The sequence below is a fragment of the Protomyctophum parallelum genome, assembly GCF_964188405.1.
Source record: "Protomyctophum parallelum genome assembly, chromosome: 17".
Classification (NCBI taxonomy): Eukaryota; Metazoa; Chordata; class Actinopteri; order Myctophiformes; family Myctophidae; genus Protomyctophum; species Protomyctophum parallelum.
This window is the reverse complement of record NC_139719.1, coordinates 10,499,303-10,514,366: the sequence shown is the minus strand read 5'-3', so window position 1 is coordinate 10,514,366 and position 15,064 is coordinate 10,499,303. Positions and strand designations below refer to the sequence as shown.

Genomic DNA, 15,064 nt, shown 5'->3' with positions numbered 1-15,064 from the left:
GAACAATATTTAATTGTTTTAAAATATAATGTTGCAAATAATATATGTATTAATGTGAAAAGATTAGACTGGTCCAAGTATCGTTTGGGGGAAAACACAGAATTGGCTGTGGCCAAACACAGACACACAACTTAAGGCTAGGTTAAAGTTTGATCCTTTTTGGCTGAGCAGCTCAAAATAAAGGGTATTTATTTTTGCTGTGGCTGCATAAATGTGAGTAGCCCATTGCAACTTTTACAACTTGTAGATTGGCAGGTGGCCAAGGGCAATTACAAAAAAGAAAACATTCAACTCAACACAAAGTAATGCCCTATGCCCTTTCTCATGTGACACTGTAGCGTCAAAACATTGTGTTGTTGCTGTTGTGTGAGGGTTCTCTTGAAGTTGTGGTAATGATTTACAAAGAATGGTATAATCACTGGGATTGAATAAGTCATAGGGCTGTATTTTGCGTGTCTTAAGTACCAGGTCTTGTTACTTAACTTAAGAGCTGGAGGCGTGGTCAATGCTCTTTGGCCAATCAGAATAGCCAAATGGCATTGATCACGCCTCCAGGTCTTAAGTTAAGTAATAAGACCTGGTACTTAAGACACGCAAAATACAGCCCATAGGGGTCGATTTAGGACTTCTATTTTACTTACTTCTATATTACTAATCTAATTACAGTATTATGATCTGGGGGCATGTAGTATGTCATATTGCAATTTTGGGCATGTTAAGAAGCGCTTTTGACACCCCGCGGAGTGCGCAAAACGGCCTTGAATTAGTCATGGGTGTGTTTAAGGCGTGTTTGAGACGTACCCAATCAACATGTCCGTACTATTCTCTTTACCAGTCAGCTGATGTCACATACGGAATGCGCACTTTGGGGATCGTGGTATGACATTTCTTCAGGCTGGCACCATAGAAGACATGACATGCCTTTGTCACATTTGGGTTAATTATTCCTATTGCACTGCATGCTGTCACCTTTATGCCTCAAAAGAACAGACCCACCTTTCAGATCGGAATGGAATTGCGAGTAGATAGCAGCATATTGGCAAATTGGCAATCCATGCGTAATTAATTAATTCGATAACGATAGAACCATGTACAATACAGCGAATGAAAGCAAGATTCCTAAGGAATATGGAGATTTTTACATTTAATAAAACGGTTGAGAAATGAGAGAACCATGAGTGTTTATAGGCTAATATCAACGTTTTTTTTATGAAAGACCAAACGGGCTGTGAACTTGAAGAGCTCAATCACCATCCCGACACGGAAGAAATATAGCCTAGTGCATGCATGTATATGCACTGTTGCACTTGCACACAGTAGCCTACACACGCTCTTTATTTGTTTCTATTGAAAAACACCAGTAAAATAACGTTTATTATATTTTATTTCATTCAAGTCACGACGAAGGAATGAGTTGAATGCGTGCTGCGTAATGCTGTGGCCCCGATGGTATGGTCTTCGCTGAGTTCGCTCGTAGCATTTTATTGAAGAAGACTTGAATCGGGTGTGATACAGCATATGAAAGCACATTTCCCACGGATTATGGAGATGTTTTTACTTATTTTTAAGGTTGAGAAATGAAAGAATTATGGCCGTTTCTAATCTCAACATTTTTTTTAAAAAGACGCAAAACTGCCATGTCTCATAGAAACAAGTAAATAGGTCTATAAAAATAAGCGCATATAACAGGGGTCTGTAACCTATTTTAAATGAAGTGCCATGTTTTTATTTTCTAAATAGTGAGTCTGCCATATCCAGATTAATTTGAATGACACCACATTAAAATAAAAAAAACATATTTTGATTGTCCACAAATATAAAGTTCTTCCTTCTTTTTAAATATGTTCTTGCACATTGTTATAATGATCATTATATATCCCCCTGCAGTCAGAGTTCATAGTTTTAATGAATGAATGTGATGCATTGTGAGCTGGTATAGATCTGCTATTTTCAAAAGTAATCTTTTTATTTAATTTTTGGATTAGCTGTCCTTAGTTGGGCAAATGCATTCATCTGGGGATCCTTGACATGGGAATGTGCTGTGTGAGGATCACTGGTTTAAACAACATTAGGAGAAAAGCCCAAATAACCACTTTAGAAACAAGAAAAACAACCACACAGAAAGCAACTTTACAGAAAAATAAGCCGCTTATAATAAACAGACATGGCAACACTCTACCAGCCTCCCAGAGCCGCTCAAGTGTCAAATCAAACAGTGCTTTTTGCGTTTATGAGGTGGTCAGACCCACGTCTAATCGTTATGCGCTGAGTGTCTTTAGGTCAAGGGGCTTAATAGCAAATTGCGCAAAGCGAAAATAATTAACATATGGACACTCCCACAATGCTAAAATATTCAGGACCGCGGTAAGCCATAATGTGTGTGCGTTCAACACGGGTCAGTGCGTTCAACACGGGCCGATATGCCTTTCATAATACGAATGTGCGCAGAGCGAGGCCAATTTATGTATTTCCATTGGTAAAACGCACCTTCAAAATCTACCCAACTGAGTCTATTTCTCAGGAGAAAACATTGAGAAACAGGAGCCATAAGCTGATATCTCCCTTTTGCCTCACATTGATCTAATTTATGGCTTAAGAAACAAATGAGCCAGAGATGAGATCTCAAACTTGGATTATGCTTTCCTCCCCTCGACTTGACTTATTTATCAGTGCCAGTTTCCTGATAGTTCCAGTTAACCACAGATATCTCTACAAGGCCTAAGGCACACGAGAGATTATGACTCAGAAATACCTATATGTTTGAGCAAACCACTGGAATGCTGCATGTGACATTGTTTAGGTTTTGTTTTAACAAACATCTTCAGCATTTATCAACTCCTGGTAAGATATCATGCCTCCTAAATAATGCTCCTTTCATGAGGATGATTCAGTGATTACAATATTCTACCAGTTATTGAAACAACAGAAATTCCACCATTATAACTTTGGTGACTGGTTCTTTACACACTCCTCGGTCAAAAACCTCTGGGTCACTTTTGAACTATCAACTTCTTAAGGATGCGATTAAATAACGTGCAGTTTCATCGCATTGCGTACTGCATTTCCAAATGTCGAAAGTTGGAAAAAACAGTTATTTCATTACACAGGTCAATATAATACTCTTGATCTTAGACAGTTGGGACATCTGAAAAATATAAAAAAAATAAAGATAAATACATATTCTTATAAAAGTTAATTTTGTTATGATTGATGAGAGTAGAAGGCAATGTGCATGCATTTTGTAAGTACTCATATTAACCACCTTATGAATTTGATGCAGGTTTTGTAAAATATATAGTACATTGCTGCGTTTACACAAGTTTGTATGCCGAAAGGTTCAGAAAAATTGCTGTTTAGGCATAATCTTTAGCAGTGAGGGCCATTCACACAGAGCACTATGCTATAACTATAACTGTAAAAATATAGTTTTGAAAAGTCAAATGGATGGCAGAGTTCAGTTGAAACAATATAGTTATCTTTATAGTTATAGTAGGCTACTCAGTGTGAATGTCATTTTGGTCATGGTTTCTATAAACCTCTGGAACAGTGATGAAGAGTGTTGGTTTCAGTGTCGTTTTTGTTAAAAATTTGAAAAACCAAGTCTTTCTTTTGATAGAGATTTAACAGCATCCTTAAATGCCGTTTAGAGGCGGACAGATTCATCAAGGTCAGTGTCCCGCCTCCACCTGACAGACGACTCCTCCTTATAAATGAATGCTCTTGTGATTACACAGTTACTTGGGACAGGTGACATCATGGAGTCAAGACTGGATGTTTGTGTTGTGCTGATGTTAGCTTTAGTGGTTGGTGGTAAGTGTAACAAAACAATATTCCAAATGCTATTCTAAATATGTTAAAGCTCTCTTAAGGATATACAAGTAAGTTAAAATGCAAATAATGTAACAAATTACAGCTAATGTAACAAGGGAAGTCTTAGGTCTGAACAGAACAGCTTATGTATAGCTATTGTATTGATAGTAGAATGAAACAAATATTAATATTAACCCATCTAACTACATGAATCATATAAACATATTGAAATATTAATTGTGACTAAAAGCAATGTGCGAGGTTGATAAAACACATACCAGTCTCATTGTGCATGCAGGTCCTATGTAAGAACAACTTTCAGGTCACCATACTAACAGTAATTCTTTCAACTTCTCAGGTGGCATGGCACAGTTGGATGGTGAGTTCATTCATTCATTCACCCTGTGTAAAATAAACACTGCAATATTGATTGATGTTTTTATTGTCAAGAATGCATATCAATAGTGTAGATTCTTGTCCTAACACAGACATTAAATGCCATTGAATGGAGAATTTACGTCATACCTGTATGAACAGTAGATGAGCAAATACAGTAGTCATCTCAAATTCCCAGACAATATCATCATATACATCATGAAGATGTACAGTATGATAATAAGAGCGCCCCACACTTAACACGGGTGTGATTTTTGTTATTACATTTTAAATTGTGAAAATAGCCAATCTAAAATCTAGGCGAGTAGATCTGCTATATTCACTACTTGTGTGCGACACTCTTGTATGATTGCGAATGCAGTGAGCACTAACTATGACAGCAAGGGCTGAATGTCTGTCACACACACAACTTAACTTAAAAAAAACTTAACTTTAAAAAAAAACTTAACTTAAAATGAAAAAGAAAAAACTTAACTTCAAAAAAACTTTAAAAACACTTAACTTCAAAAAACTTAACTTCAAAATAAAATCTTAAAAACTTAAAAAAACACAAAAAAACTTAACTTCAAAAAAAAACTTTAAAACCACTTAAATTTCAAAAAACTTAACTTAAAAATAAAATCTTCAAAAAACACAAAAGTGAAGTTTAAAAAGAAAACCTTAAAAAAGTATGTAATTTATTCTAATTGTTATTGCCATTTACGAGCTGCGTTCGCTTCCCGCGTTTGCGCGTCTTACTTGTAAAGTAGGGCGTTCATTTAGTCCTTGCATGAAACTTAGTTGTAACACGACATTCCTTTAAATCCTGTCATGCCTTTTATCATTATCTAATCACTCATCAAGGTATTTTATTTTGTTATTTTTGTATACTTTGAAACACTCCAGTTCCATCCTTTGCTTTTCCAGCAAATAGATCCTTCTGAACAGATCAGTTTTTTCCTTTCCCTGCACAATTTTCCACTGATTAATAGTTATTAATCCACAGTCTCAAAAAAAAAAATCACACATATTTAGCTATTTTCAGCGTTTCACCGAGCACAGCCACGAGCTTATATAGGGTGTACAGAAAGACAACATACAGTAGCATAGAAAATTGTGCATAGAAAATGAGAAAAAATTTAATAGATCGAAGTCACGAGATAAGAACTGTGGATGATGTGAAAACCTTGCATGATTTTACCTGTTTTACACAATCTGTGTCGTTACACACTTAGTGTGCGGCGTGGCTCCACACAACACGAGGATCGCAGGCGGTTCTGATGCAGCTGCAGGATCATGGCCCTGGATGGCCAATGTGATGTCCTCCAGGACGCGCTGTGGAGGAAGCCTCATTACTAACAAGTGGATCCTGAGTGCTGCTCATTGCTGGAGGTGCGCTGCTCATTACTTCTTTACCTTAACCCTGCTTATAATGTTAGATAGGAAAAGGTATACACGAAAGCCTACCAATTCAATTCAATTCAATTCAAAGGGCTTTATTGGCATGAGAAAACATACGTTTACATTGCCAAAGCAGAAAGAACAATACAACAATACAGCAATACAATCAAAACAAAAATGATGTACATTTGAAGGTCAGAATCTTCAATAGATGTACCAAGGTCACTCAATGCAGGTATAGTGCAGGAATATACACAATGATTAGTCTTTAGGGTGGTTGTGTTCCTTTTGATATCCTTCTCCTATCACAGCAACTCACAAATCTTGCTGCTGTGTTTGCACATTGTTGTACTTCGCCCAGCAGATATGGGAGTTTTTTGTCATTGGTCATGTTTTCAAAACCTCTGTGTGTGGTTGTAATCTGTGGGAAGTATGTGTCTCTGATGTCTTGGTACAATGGACAGATGGTTAGGAAGTGTAGCTCGGTTTCCACTTCATTTTGTGTGCAGTGGGTGCATAGTCTGTCTTCTCTCGGGATACAGGTCTGCCTATGACGGCCTTTCTCGATTGCGAGACTGTGCTCACTGAGTCTGTACCTAGTTAAGATTTGTCTTTGTTTTGGGTCGGTCACGGTGCTCAGGTATTCTGCCACTGTGTATTCTCTGTTTAGGGCCAGATAGCATTCTAGTTTACTCTGCTTTTGTGTTGCTTCTTTCCAATGTGTCAGATAGTTTTCCTTTTGCTGTTTTATAATTTGGTTTAGTCCAATGGGTTTTCTATCTCGTGGCTCTGTTTGTGTTTGTGCTCGGAGTTCCAGGGCCAGATGGCTGAGGGGGCATCTCTCTAGAGTTTCACTGTGTGTGAGTGCCTTGTTATGGAGTGCATCTAGGTCACTTTCTTTTAGGTGGTTGTAGAACTTAAGTGCTCTCTTTTTTATTTTGATTATGAGTGGGAATCGTCCTAATTCTGCCCTGTGTAACCCAGGCTTGAAATCAGCAGCCTGTATTTAAATCAGCAGCCTGTATTTAAAATAATTAATGGGATGGATGAATAAATAAGTTAATTTTCAGTTGATTTAAAAACATACAAACCAGGGTGTCTAGCATATTTCAGCAAAAGGTTAAAATTACCTGGCTCTGTGACTGCCACCCTAGTTGGCCAATCAGTGAGTTTATGTCCAGCCTACCAGTGATGCTACTTCCTGTCAGTACTTAATCAGGAAAACTTCCTTTTCCTGTTCAATGAAACACATGGTGGTTCTTCCTATGCTGTAGTACACAAACACAGAGAGAGAATCCTTTGCAATCCGCTTGAGCAGTATTGACCGAATGTTGCCAATCACCGACCAGCCAGGTGATTGCAGTCTGAGCCAGATCATTCATTGATCAGCGGTCAGGTTTTTATAGATTGGGTGATTCATATTCCCATCCCCTGGAGTGTCACGTGGAGAAGAGGACAACGCATCCCTTCCCATTCACTGATGGACCCAAGTGCATGCGAGACTCCATAGTCTCCAACAGCAACGATTCCCAGATTCCCAGTGCATACTGGGTGGCGAGCTAGAGATCCGAGTCTGGATGCCGATGGTGTTTTCCCCTCCCTCACTGATCGTGTGGTACGACCAATCAGAACACTGTCAATACAGATTAAAGGGCCCAAACGAACAAACCAACCAAAACTTTGGGAACTATAGGGTTTCATATTTTGCCGGCTTTTCTTTTTGTTTATTATTTTTCATATACTGCAGTTGTTGTAATAATATTCCTATGTGCATATTTGGCAATAATAATTGGACACATAACGAATTCAGTTCATTGTTGTCTGTGTCATTATTGATGTGCATTGCACTGGCTCTTAAAAACCTAGAGTGCTTCTGATGCTAGTCCAGGTATAGACAAACACACTGTTGATCACTCCTACTCCTATTACTAGTTCGTAATTAGGGTTACACCTGCATGCATTATTTGGTGTTTTTCGCTGGGTACGGAGAATGGATTTGCAGAGTTCTGTGTGTAGGGTCTCGGTTTGGTGTTTATCCCATTTTTCAAGATCATGGTTTGCTAATGGTCCCCAGATCTCGCAACCATAGAGGGAAATTGGTTCTATCACAGAGTCCAGTATTTTAAGCCAGGTTTTAATTGGGATGTCTATTTTTATGTTTCTTTTGATGGCATAGAATGCCCTTCTTGCCTTGTCTCTCAAGTCCTTTACAGCTTGGTTGTAGTTCCCTGTGCTGCTGATGTTTAGGCCAAGGTAGGTATAGTTTTTTGTTTGTTCTAGTGGGATTGTATTTAGGAATAATTGGTGGTTTTGGCGGCTGGGCCTTTTTTGAAATATCATGATTTTAGTCTTAGTTAGGTTCACTGTCAGGGTCCATGTCTGGGAGAATTTGTGTAGGAGATCAAGTTGCTGCTGTAGTCCTTGTCCTTCCTTGGTTGGGGACAGCAGCAGCAGGTCATCTGCGTAAAGTAAGCATTTGATTTCTGTGTTTGCCAAGGGGATGCCTGGAGCTGTAGAACGTTTTTGCTAATTCGTTGATATATATGTTGAAGAGTGTTGGACTCAGGCTGCATCCCTGTCTAACTCCTCGATTTTGGGGGAAAAAGTCTGTGTGCTTTTCGCCTATTTTAACTGCGCATTTGTTGTTAGTGTACATTGATTTTATGATGTCATAGGTTTTCCCCCCAATGCCACTTTCCAACAGTTTGTACATCAGGCCCTACCACTACATCAGAGCCTACCACTCACCAGGTCACCCCAATTATATATTTATTGAAACCATCACATACCGATTACAATAATCTAATATCTAACTATTAGTCATGTGATCAAGACGGATCTGTCATATTGTTCATGATTCCATCCTGGTTGGCTAATGGCTCCCAAAGTCTGCAGGAGTAGTGCGTCATTACACTACTCCTCAAATAGGCCATGCACATTTCCACCTGACAACATTAAAAGCATTTTATTTAAAAGAAAACCCCATAAAAAGCAGTGTTTTCTCCTAGTCCCGATTTAGTAATTCTCTCTCTCTCTCTCCCCCTAGAAACATCAAGCCTAGTGATGTCACAGTGTACCTTGGACAATTGAATCTGCAGGTTTCCAATCCCAATGAGGTGTCCAGATCTGTGTCCCAGATCATCATACACCCTAACTATAGGCCTAACAGTAATAGTATTGACAACGACATTGCTTTGTTAAAACTCTCCTCCTCTGTTCGATTTACTGATTACGTTAGACCTGTCTGTCTGGCAGCAACCGGAAGTTATTTTAGTGCTGGCAACACCTCCTGGGTTACCGGCTGGGGTGACCGGTTAGTCCCAGGTGAGACTTCATAAATAATATGAAATGTGTATGGCTGACATTCTGTGGCAGACCTTTTCTGTTTTCATTCATCTATACTACTACTCCATCTACGGTTACTTGTGTAAACTGTTCTCTTAATAACCCCCTTCCTTTCCCCCCCAAACTGTACAACCTTTATTCAGAAAAAATATATATTTTCCAGGTCCCCATCCACAGAGCCTGCAGGAGGTGGATGTGCCCTTTGTGTCCAATAAACAGTGTAATGCTGACTACGCGTATGTAGGAGATCAAGAAGTCACTGACAACATGATCTGTGCTGGTCAAAAAGGAAAGGGCTCCTGTTCAGTAAGTATTTTAAATACAGTATAATGTTCACCCTATAAGACACGTTTTCAGGTTTGATCCAGTTAGGTATAGTTGACCGACCAGACACAATTTGAGAGTGATTTGTTCAGTTTGTGCTGATATGGCTATAACTGAAGTGATGGTGGTGAAGACTTAACTGTATCAGGTACGGTCGCCCCTAAACCATCTCGCCCCTCGATGTTTTCCGCCGACCTCACGCCGACCAGACGGTTCTAATATTCTTCATTTTGTTTTACTGAGAATAAGGTTAGAAATAACTTTAGGGTTAGGCATATAGTTTTACTGGGGTTAAGTTTAGGAATAGGGTTAGATTTAGGCATTTAACCGTTTAATAATAAACCGCATCATTTACTTAGGTTACTTTAGGAATACCAGGCTGCACAGTTCCGCCGGCTGTACGCCCATCGCCCAAGGGGGAGTTGGTAAAGGGCCGAGTCGTTTGGTATTCCTTATAATCATGTTCATACAGTAGGTAGTAGTTTATGAAAGAACAGTGTTAACCTGAAGACACCTTTGCTAAACTCCCTGTTGGATTGCAAATCTGGTTACGGACTAATCTTTGACCATGTCATTGAAGTCATTACTGATGCTGGGGCTTTTAAAAAGCTTTGGACAATGGGACTGAAAGGGAATCATCATAAGAATAGTTACCTATCGTGTTATTATTCATCAGTAACTATGTTTGCTTTATTGACACACATTATGATGATGTCCTATAATTTAAATTCAAACGAGAACACAGGCACAATCAAAAAGCTAAAATACATTTGGACTTAGGCCGATTCTAAAAACGCCTTCTAAATCTGAAGTTTTTTCAAGATTTTTTTCAAATATAAATAAAAAAATTACAAAAATGTTATGCTGCTAATATAGTACTGTACATAGCAACAAGAACCCCAAAGGGGTTCCCACCTAGAATGGGTTAACACACCAGTAAGATATAGTAAATACATGATTCGTATTGGAATATTTAGTGATGGCAAACATCCATGTTGTCTCTCTCTGGCAGGGAGATTCAGGAGGCCCATTGGTGGTCGAACAGGGTAAACGTTGGATCCAGGCTGGAGTTGTGAGCTGGGGTGACTCTTTTTGCACAGTCAGACCCGGGGTGTTTACCAGAGTGTCCCGCTACCAGAGCTGGATCGAAAAACAGATCACCACCAACCAGCCAGGATTTGTTTACAACTCCAGCAATGCGATCAGCGGAAGATCCAATGTATTTGCCATGATCCTTCTATCCATTTTACCCCTTGTACTCTCTTTTTACAGTCTGTGAACTGTTCTGAGAATCTAGCATCATAAGGGACTGATTGTTGATTTATCCTGAGTATGGAGGGGATGTAAGCTAGGTTTTGGATTGAGATCTCTTGAATATTAATACCTGGCATGGTGACATGGGAACAATTGTTTACCGAAAAGAGCACTTCAGCCATTCTGAACCTCATCTTAATGTATGTGAAGATATGTTATAGGCCTATTATGTCCTCACGAATGCTCATTACAAGGTGGCACCATTTCCGTCTACTCACTCTGTGTCTCAGAGGGGGCTGTGGATATTTCAGAAACCCAAATCATCGGTTGGGATTCTAATGGAAAATACAGCCTCTCTCTTCCTAGAAAGTTAGCATGCTATTGCTATGATTACCTTCCAAAGTTTGAATAAAAAAAGAAATAAAATGGGGAAAACTATTCTACTATTTGTGGAATAATTGTGCCCAATCTTTCCAAAATCGAATAATCATCTATGTTGTTCTACAGTGTACTTTTGAGGTTACACCATTAGAGACATGGTCAAACACCATAGGCACTCCATCTCCCTTTTTGTCTCCACCAGGCCGAAGGCATGTGGGGAGAGTATGTTTTGCACTCCGTCCGTCCGCGCGTGTGTGTGTGTGTCCGTGTGTGTGTGTGTCCGTGAACAGCTAATCTCGGCCACCGTTAACCCGGTCGATGCCATATTTTGCACACACACTCCCTGGATGCCAACCATGAACCTCTGCCCCAAACTTTCCAGAACGGCCTGTTATAGCGCCACCAGGAGGCCGCTTTGTGCAAAACAAGTTTTTCGATGCCATATTTTGCACACACACTCCCTGGATGCCAACCATGAACCTCTGCCCCAAACTTTCCAGAACGGCCTGTTATAGCGCCACCAGGAAGCCGCTTTGTGCAAAACAAGTTTTTCGATGCCATATTTTGCACACACACTCCCTGGATGCCAACCATGAACCTCTGCCCCAAACTTTCCAGAACGGCCTGTTATAGCGCCACCAGGAGGCCGCTTTGTGCAAAACAAGTTTTTGCACAGTACACCTACAGATTTCGTCCAAACATCACGCAAATTGGTACACAGTCTCTCTAGAGCCATTCAACGAAACGGGTCTTTCAGATTTATCAGACTCCATCCTGATTGGTTAAGATTGGCTTCCAAAGTTCACAGGAGTGCTCAGTTTCAAACAAAATGCTGCAAATCATGAACACATCGCGTGATTTCCGTGAAATTGTGCACCCACATTCCCACTAGGCCGAGGACGAAATGCCACATGAACAATTTCAACTCAGCCTCAAGGTGGCGCTATAACTGGCCAAAAACTGTTTTTACCTCTAACTGCACGGATCTGTGGATAACCTGGTGGAGACCTGTGCCCGGAAGGGCACTTTTTCTAGTCCTATCTGAGTTGCTTTATATATTGGTAGTGTGAAATAAAAAGAGTGACTCCTACAAAATCATTGTCACGCCCTCCTTAGGAGAATAAATCCACCCGTTATTACAATTTATTTCCTTTATTCCTTTCTATATTATTATACCAAACCAGCATATATATTATATATTATTTTATTATACCAAACAGCATGACACCTACAGTATACAGCAAAGTCCTCTTTTCTCCCTCAGCATACGAGCATAGCCATGGTATATACACATGTTGGCTGTCCCATAGAACACAGACAAGACCGGCATGAACCTAAAATCCCAGTAAAATCCAAGACAGCAACTGAGGGAGCAGGCGATTATAGCATTATAATTATAAAACACAATTTATTCATTTCTGATGCTATCAGGTTTTATAATTAGCAGCTGAGGAGACATACAATATTTACACTTGCAATTTCTGCACATTTCTTTCCCTTGTCTGTTTAATTATGTATTTGTCACCCATGTGTATTTTTTGCTTTAAATGCTTCTTCTACTGTATGTGTGATTTCTGGCCAATGAGGGATAATAAAGATGAACTTGAATTTAGTTGACTTGCAGAGTGATTATAATCTGTTGGAAAGACCTGATCACAAATAACCACGAAATGTCCATAGTGACTAATAACAGAAAGGTACAAAATATAACTGAGAAATGTTACATCTTGTAGTTTTAACAATGGAACAATATTTAATTGTTTTAAAATATAATGTTGCAAATAATATATGTATTAATGTGAAAAGATTAGACTGGTCCAAGTATCGCTTGGGGGAAAACACAGAATTGGCTGTGGCCAAACACAGACACACAACTTAAGGCTAGGTTAAAGTTTGATCCTTTTTGGCTGAGCAGCTCAAAATAAAGGGTATTTATTTTTGCTGTGGCTGCATAAATGTGAGTAGCCCATTGCAACTTTTACAACTTGTAGATTGGCAGGTGGCCAAGGGCAATTACAAAAAAGAAAACATTCAACTCAACACAAAGTAATGCCCTATGCCCTTTCTCATGTGACACTGTAGCGTCAAAACATTGTGTTGTTGCTGTTGTGTGAGGGTTCTCTTGAAGTTGTGGTAATGATTTACAAAGAATGGTATAATCACTGGGATTGAATAAGTCATAGGGCTGTATTTTGCGTGTCTTATGTACCAGGTCTTATTACTTAACTTAAGAGCTGGAGGCGTGGTCAATGCTCTTTGGCCAATCAGAATAGCCAAATGGCATTGATCACGCCTCCAGGTCTTAAGTTAAGTAATAAGACCTGGTACTTAAGACACGCAAAATACAGCCCATAATGTCTTAATCACCTCAAAATACACCCGCTTCACCAGACGATCTTATCAACCTACTGCATGTAGTCTGGGAGCCTACTGGCTGCGATTAAGAAACACAGAAGTTACTGTGCTGCTCCATGCTTGCGGTTATGTTTAGGTATGACGTAGGTTGTCATTCTCAGTAGGCTCCCAGCAGCATGTTCAGTAGGTCGTCTTGTCGATAAGATCGTCTTGATAAGTAACCTACTGGTGATTATAGGTTGATTTTCACTCGAAACCGCTACAAAATATATGTTTGGTAGCTCATGTTGAAGTCTTGTTTGTGATTTAATATCAATATCGACACTGTAATAAAGAACTTACATTGTAATAAATAAAACCAATAACCTGATGCCTGATCAGTTTCATCCTGTTCACATTACAATGAGAATCCGGAATTCCCGGACCCAGACTACCATTAAATTAAATTAAATGTCTAAAACCATTATATTTTGTATGGCCCCTGTCAGTACAAGGCCATGAGACTGACATTCAGCCCATTGCATTTACTACTATATACCATGATGTTCCGCTAACTCGGTGGGAACCGAGAATCCAACCAGAATCCTTCCTTAAAAAGGAAAGTCTTAAGTCCTCTTAAATCCAGCAAGGGCAGAATCCATTTGTACCTGCCGGCCCGTCGGTGGGTCGGCCGGTCCGTGGGTGGGTCGGCCGGTCGTTTGATATGTCGGCCGGTCCGTGGATAGGTCGGCCGGTCCGTGGATAAGTCGGCCGGTCCGTGGATAGGTCGGCCGGTCCGGTGATAGGTCGCCCTGTCCAAAACGGTTGAGAATTGATACTTACCATTTGGGGGTTCCTGGGGGTCCCCAAACCTTGAGACCCCAAAGACGCCCCCAGGGGGGCGACACGATTCAAATGAGCCCACCCCCGTCCAAAACGGTAGAGGAATGACAGAGTTACCATTTGGGGGTCCCTGGAGGTCCTTGAGGGTCCCCAAATCTTGAGACCCCCAAAGACGCCCCCAGGGGGGCGACACGATTCAAATGAGCCCACCCCCGTCCAAAACGCAGAGGAATGACAGAGTTACCATTTGGGGGTCCCCGAACCTTGAGACCCCCAAAGACGCCCCCAGGGGGGGCCACACGATTCAAATGAGCCCACCCCCGTCCAAAACGGTAGAGAAATGACAGAGTTACCATTTCGGTACAAAAAAAATAAAAAATCAGGCCGGCCGACCCACCCACGGACCGGCCGACCTATCGCACCGGACGATGGGCCGGCCGGTACAAATGGATTCTGCCCTCCCTCCTTAAATGAGTCAACAGACTGTGGTGCTCTCATGGTGCGCAGGTTTGTCTTGATGGGTTTGAGGCGGTTTGTGTTTGAGGAGCGAGTTGAGGGTTGAAGGGTGCACTAATTCTTTGAGATAGGTGGATTAAAGGACCCAATGCCAGAGTGTAATTGGTTTTCGATGGTGATGTAATGACGATATGTTTTAGTCTTGGGAGGCACTGATTGACATATACGTCACCATCCAAAGTCGTCACTTACGTATTCATTACAACATTATGTTTCTGAAGTGTATAAAAACAATTACCATTGTTTCATTCAGCATTATCAAAAAGTAGTGTCAAAAAAGTAAGTCATAAAGCTATCCCAGTAAAGATCATCTGTATATTTCTAAGCAAACCTAATAATTCAACATTTCAAACGTTCCTTCACAGAGATACTGAGATTTGACAGTTTATAGTGGTCGAAAGTACTTGCACGCTCTGCTTGCGCACTAGTTGGCCATTTATGGCTTACTAGTGTGCAACAAGCAAGTATGCACTCGACAGAG

General features: G+C 40.3%; 1 protein-coding gene across 1 annotated transcript in view; it reads left to right on the top strand.

Moving 5' to 3' along the window:
* Nucleotides 1-4,173: 4,173 nt before the first annotated feature.
* LOC310874594 (chymotrypsin-like protease CTRL-1) overlaps nt 4,174-15,064 on the top strand; it is a gene marked incomplete at both ends in the record, with an annotated part of 28,089 nt that continues 17,198 nt past the window's right edge. The window contains 5 exons of the mRNA XM_083787453.1: nt 4,174-4,189; nt 5,421-5,577; nt 8,633-8,910; nt 9,176-9,237; nt 10,268-10,474. Coding sequence (XP_083643579.1) covers nt 4,174-4,189; nt 5,421-5,577; nt 8,633-8,910; nt 9,176-9,237; nt 10,268-10,474 — 720 coding nt within the window. The remainder of the gene's footprint in view (nt 4,190-5,420; nt 5,578-8,632; nt 8,911-9,175; nt 9,238-10,267; nt 10,475-15,064) is intronic.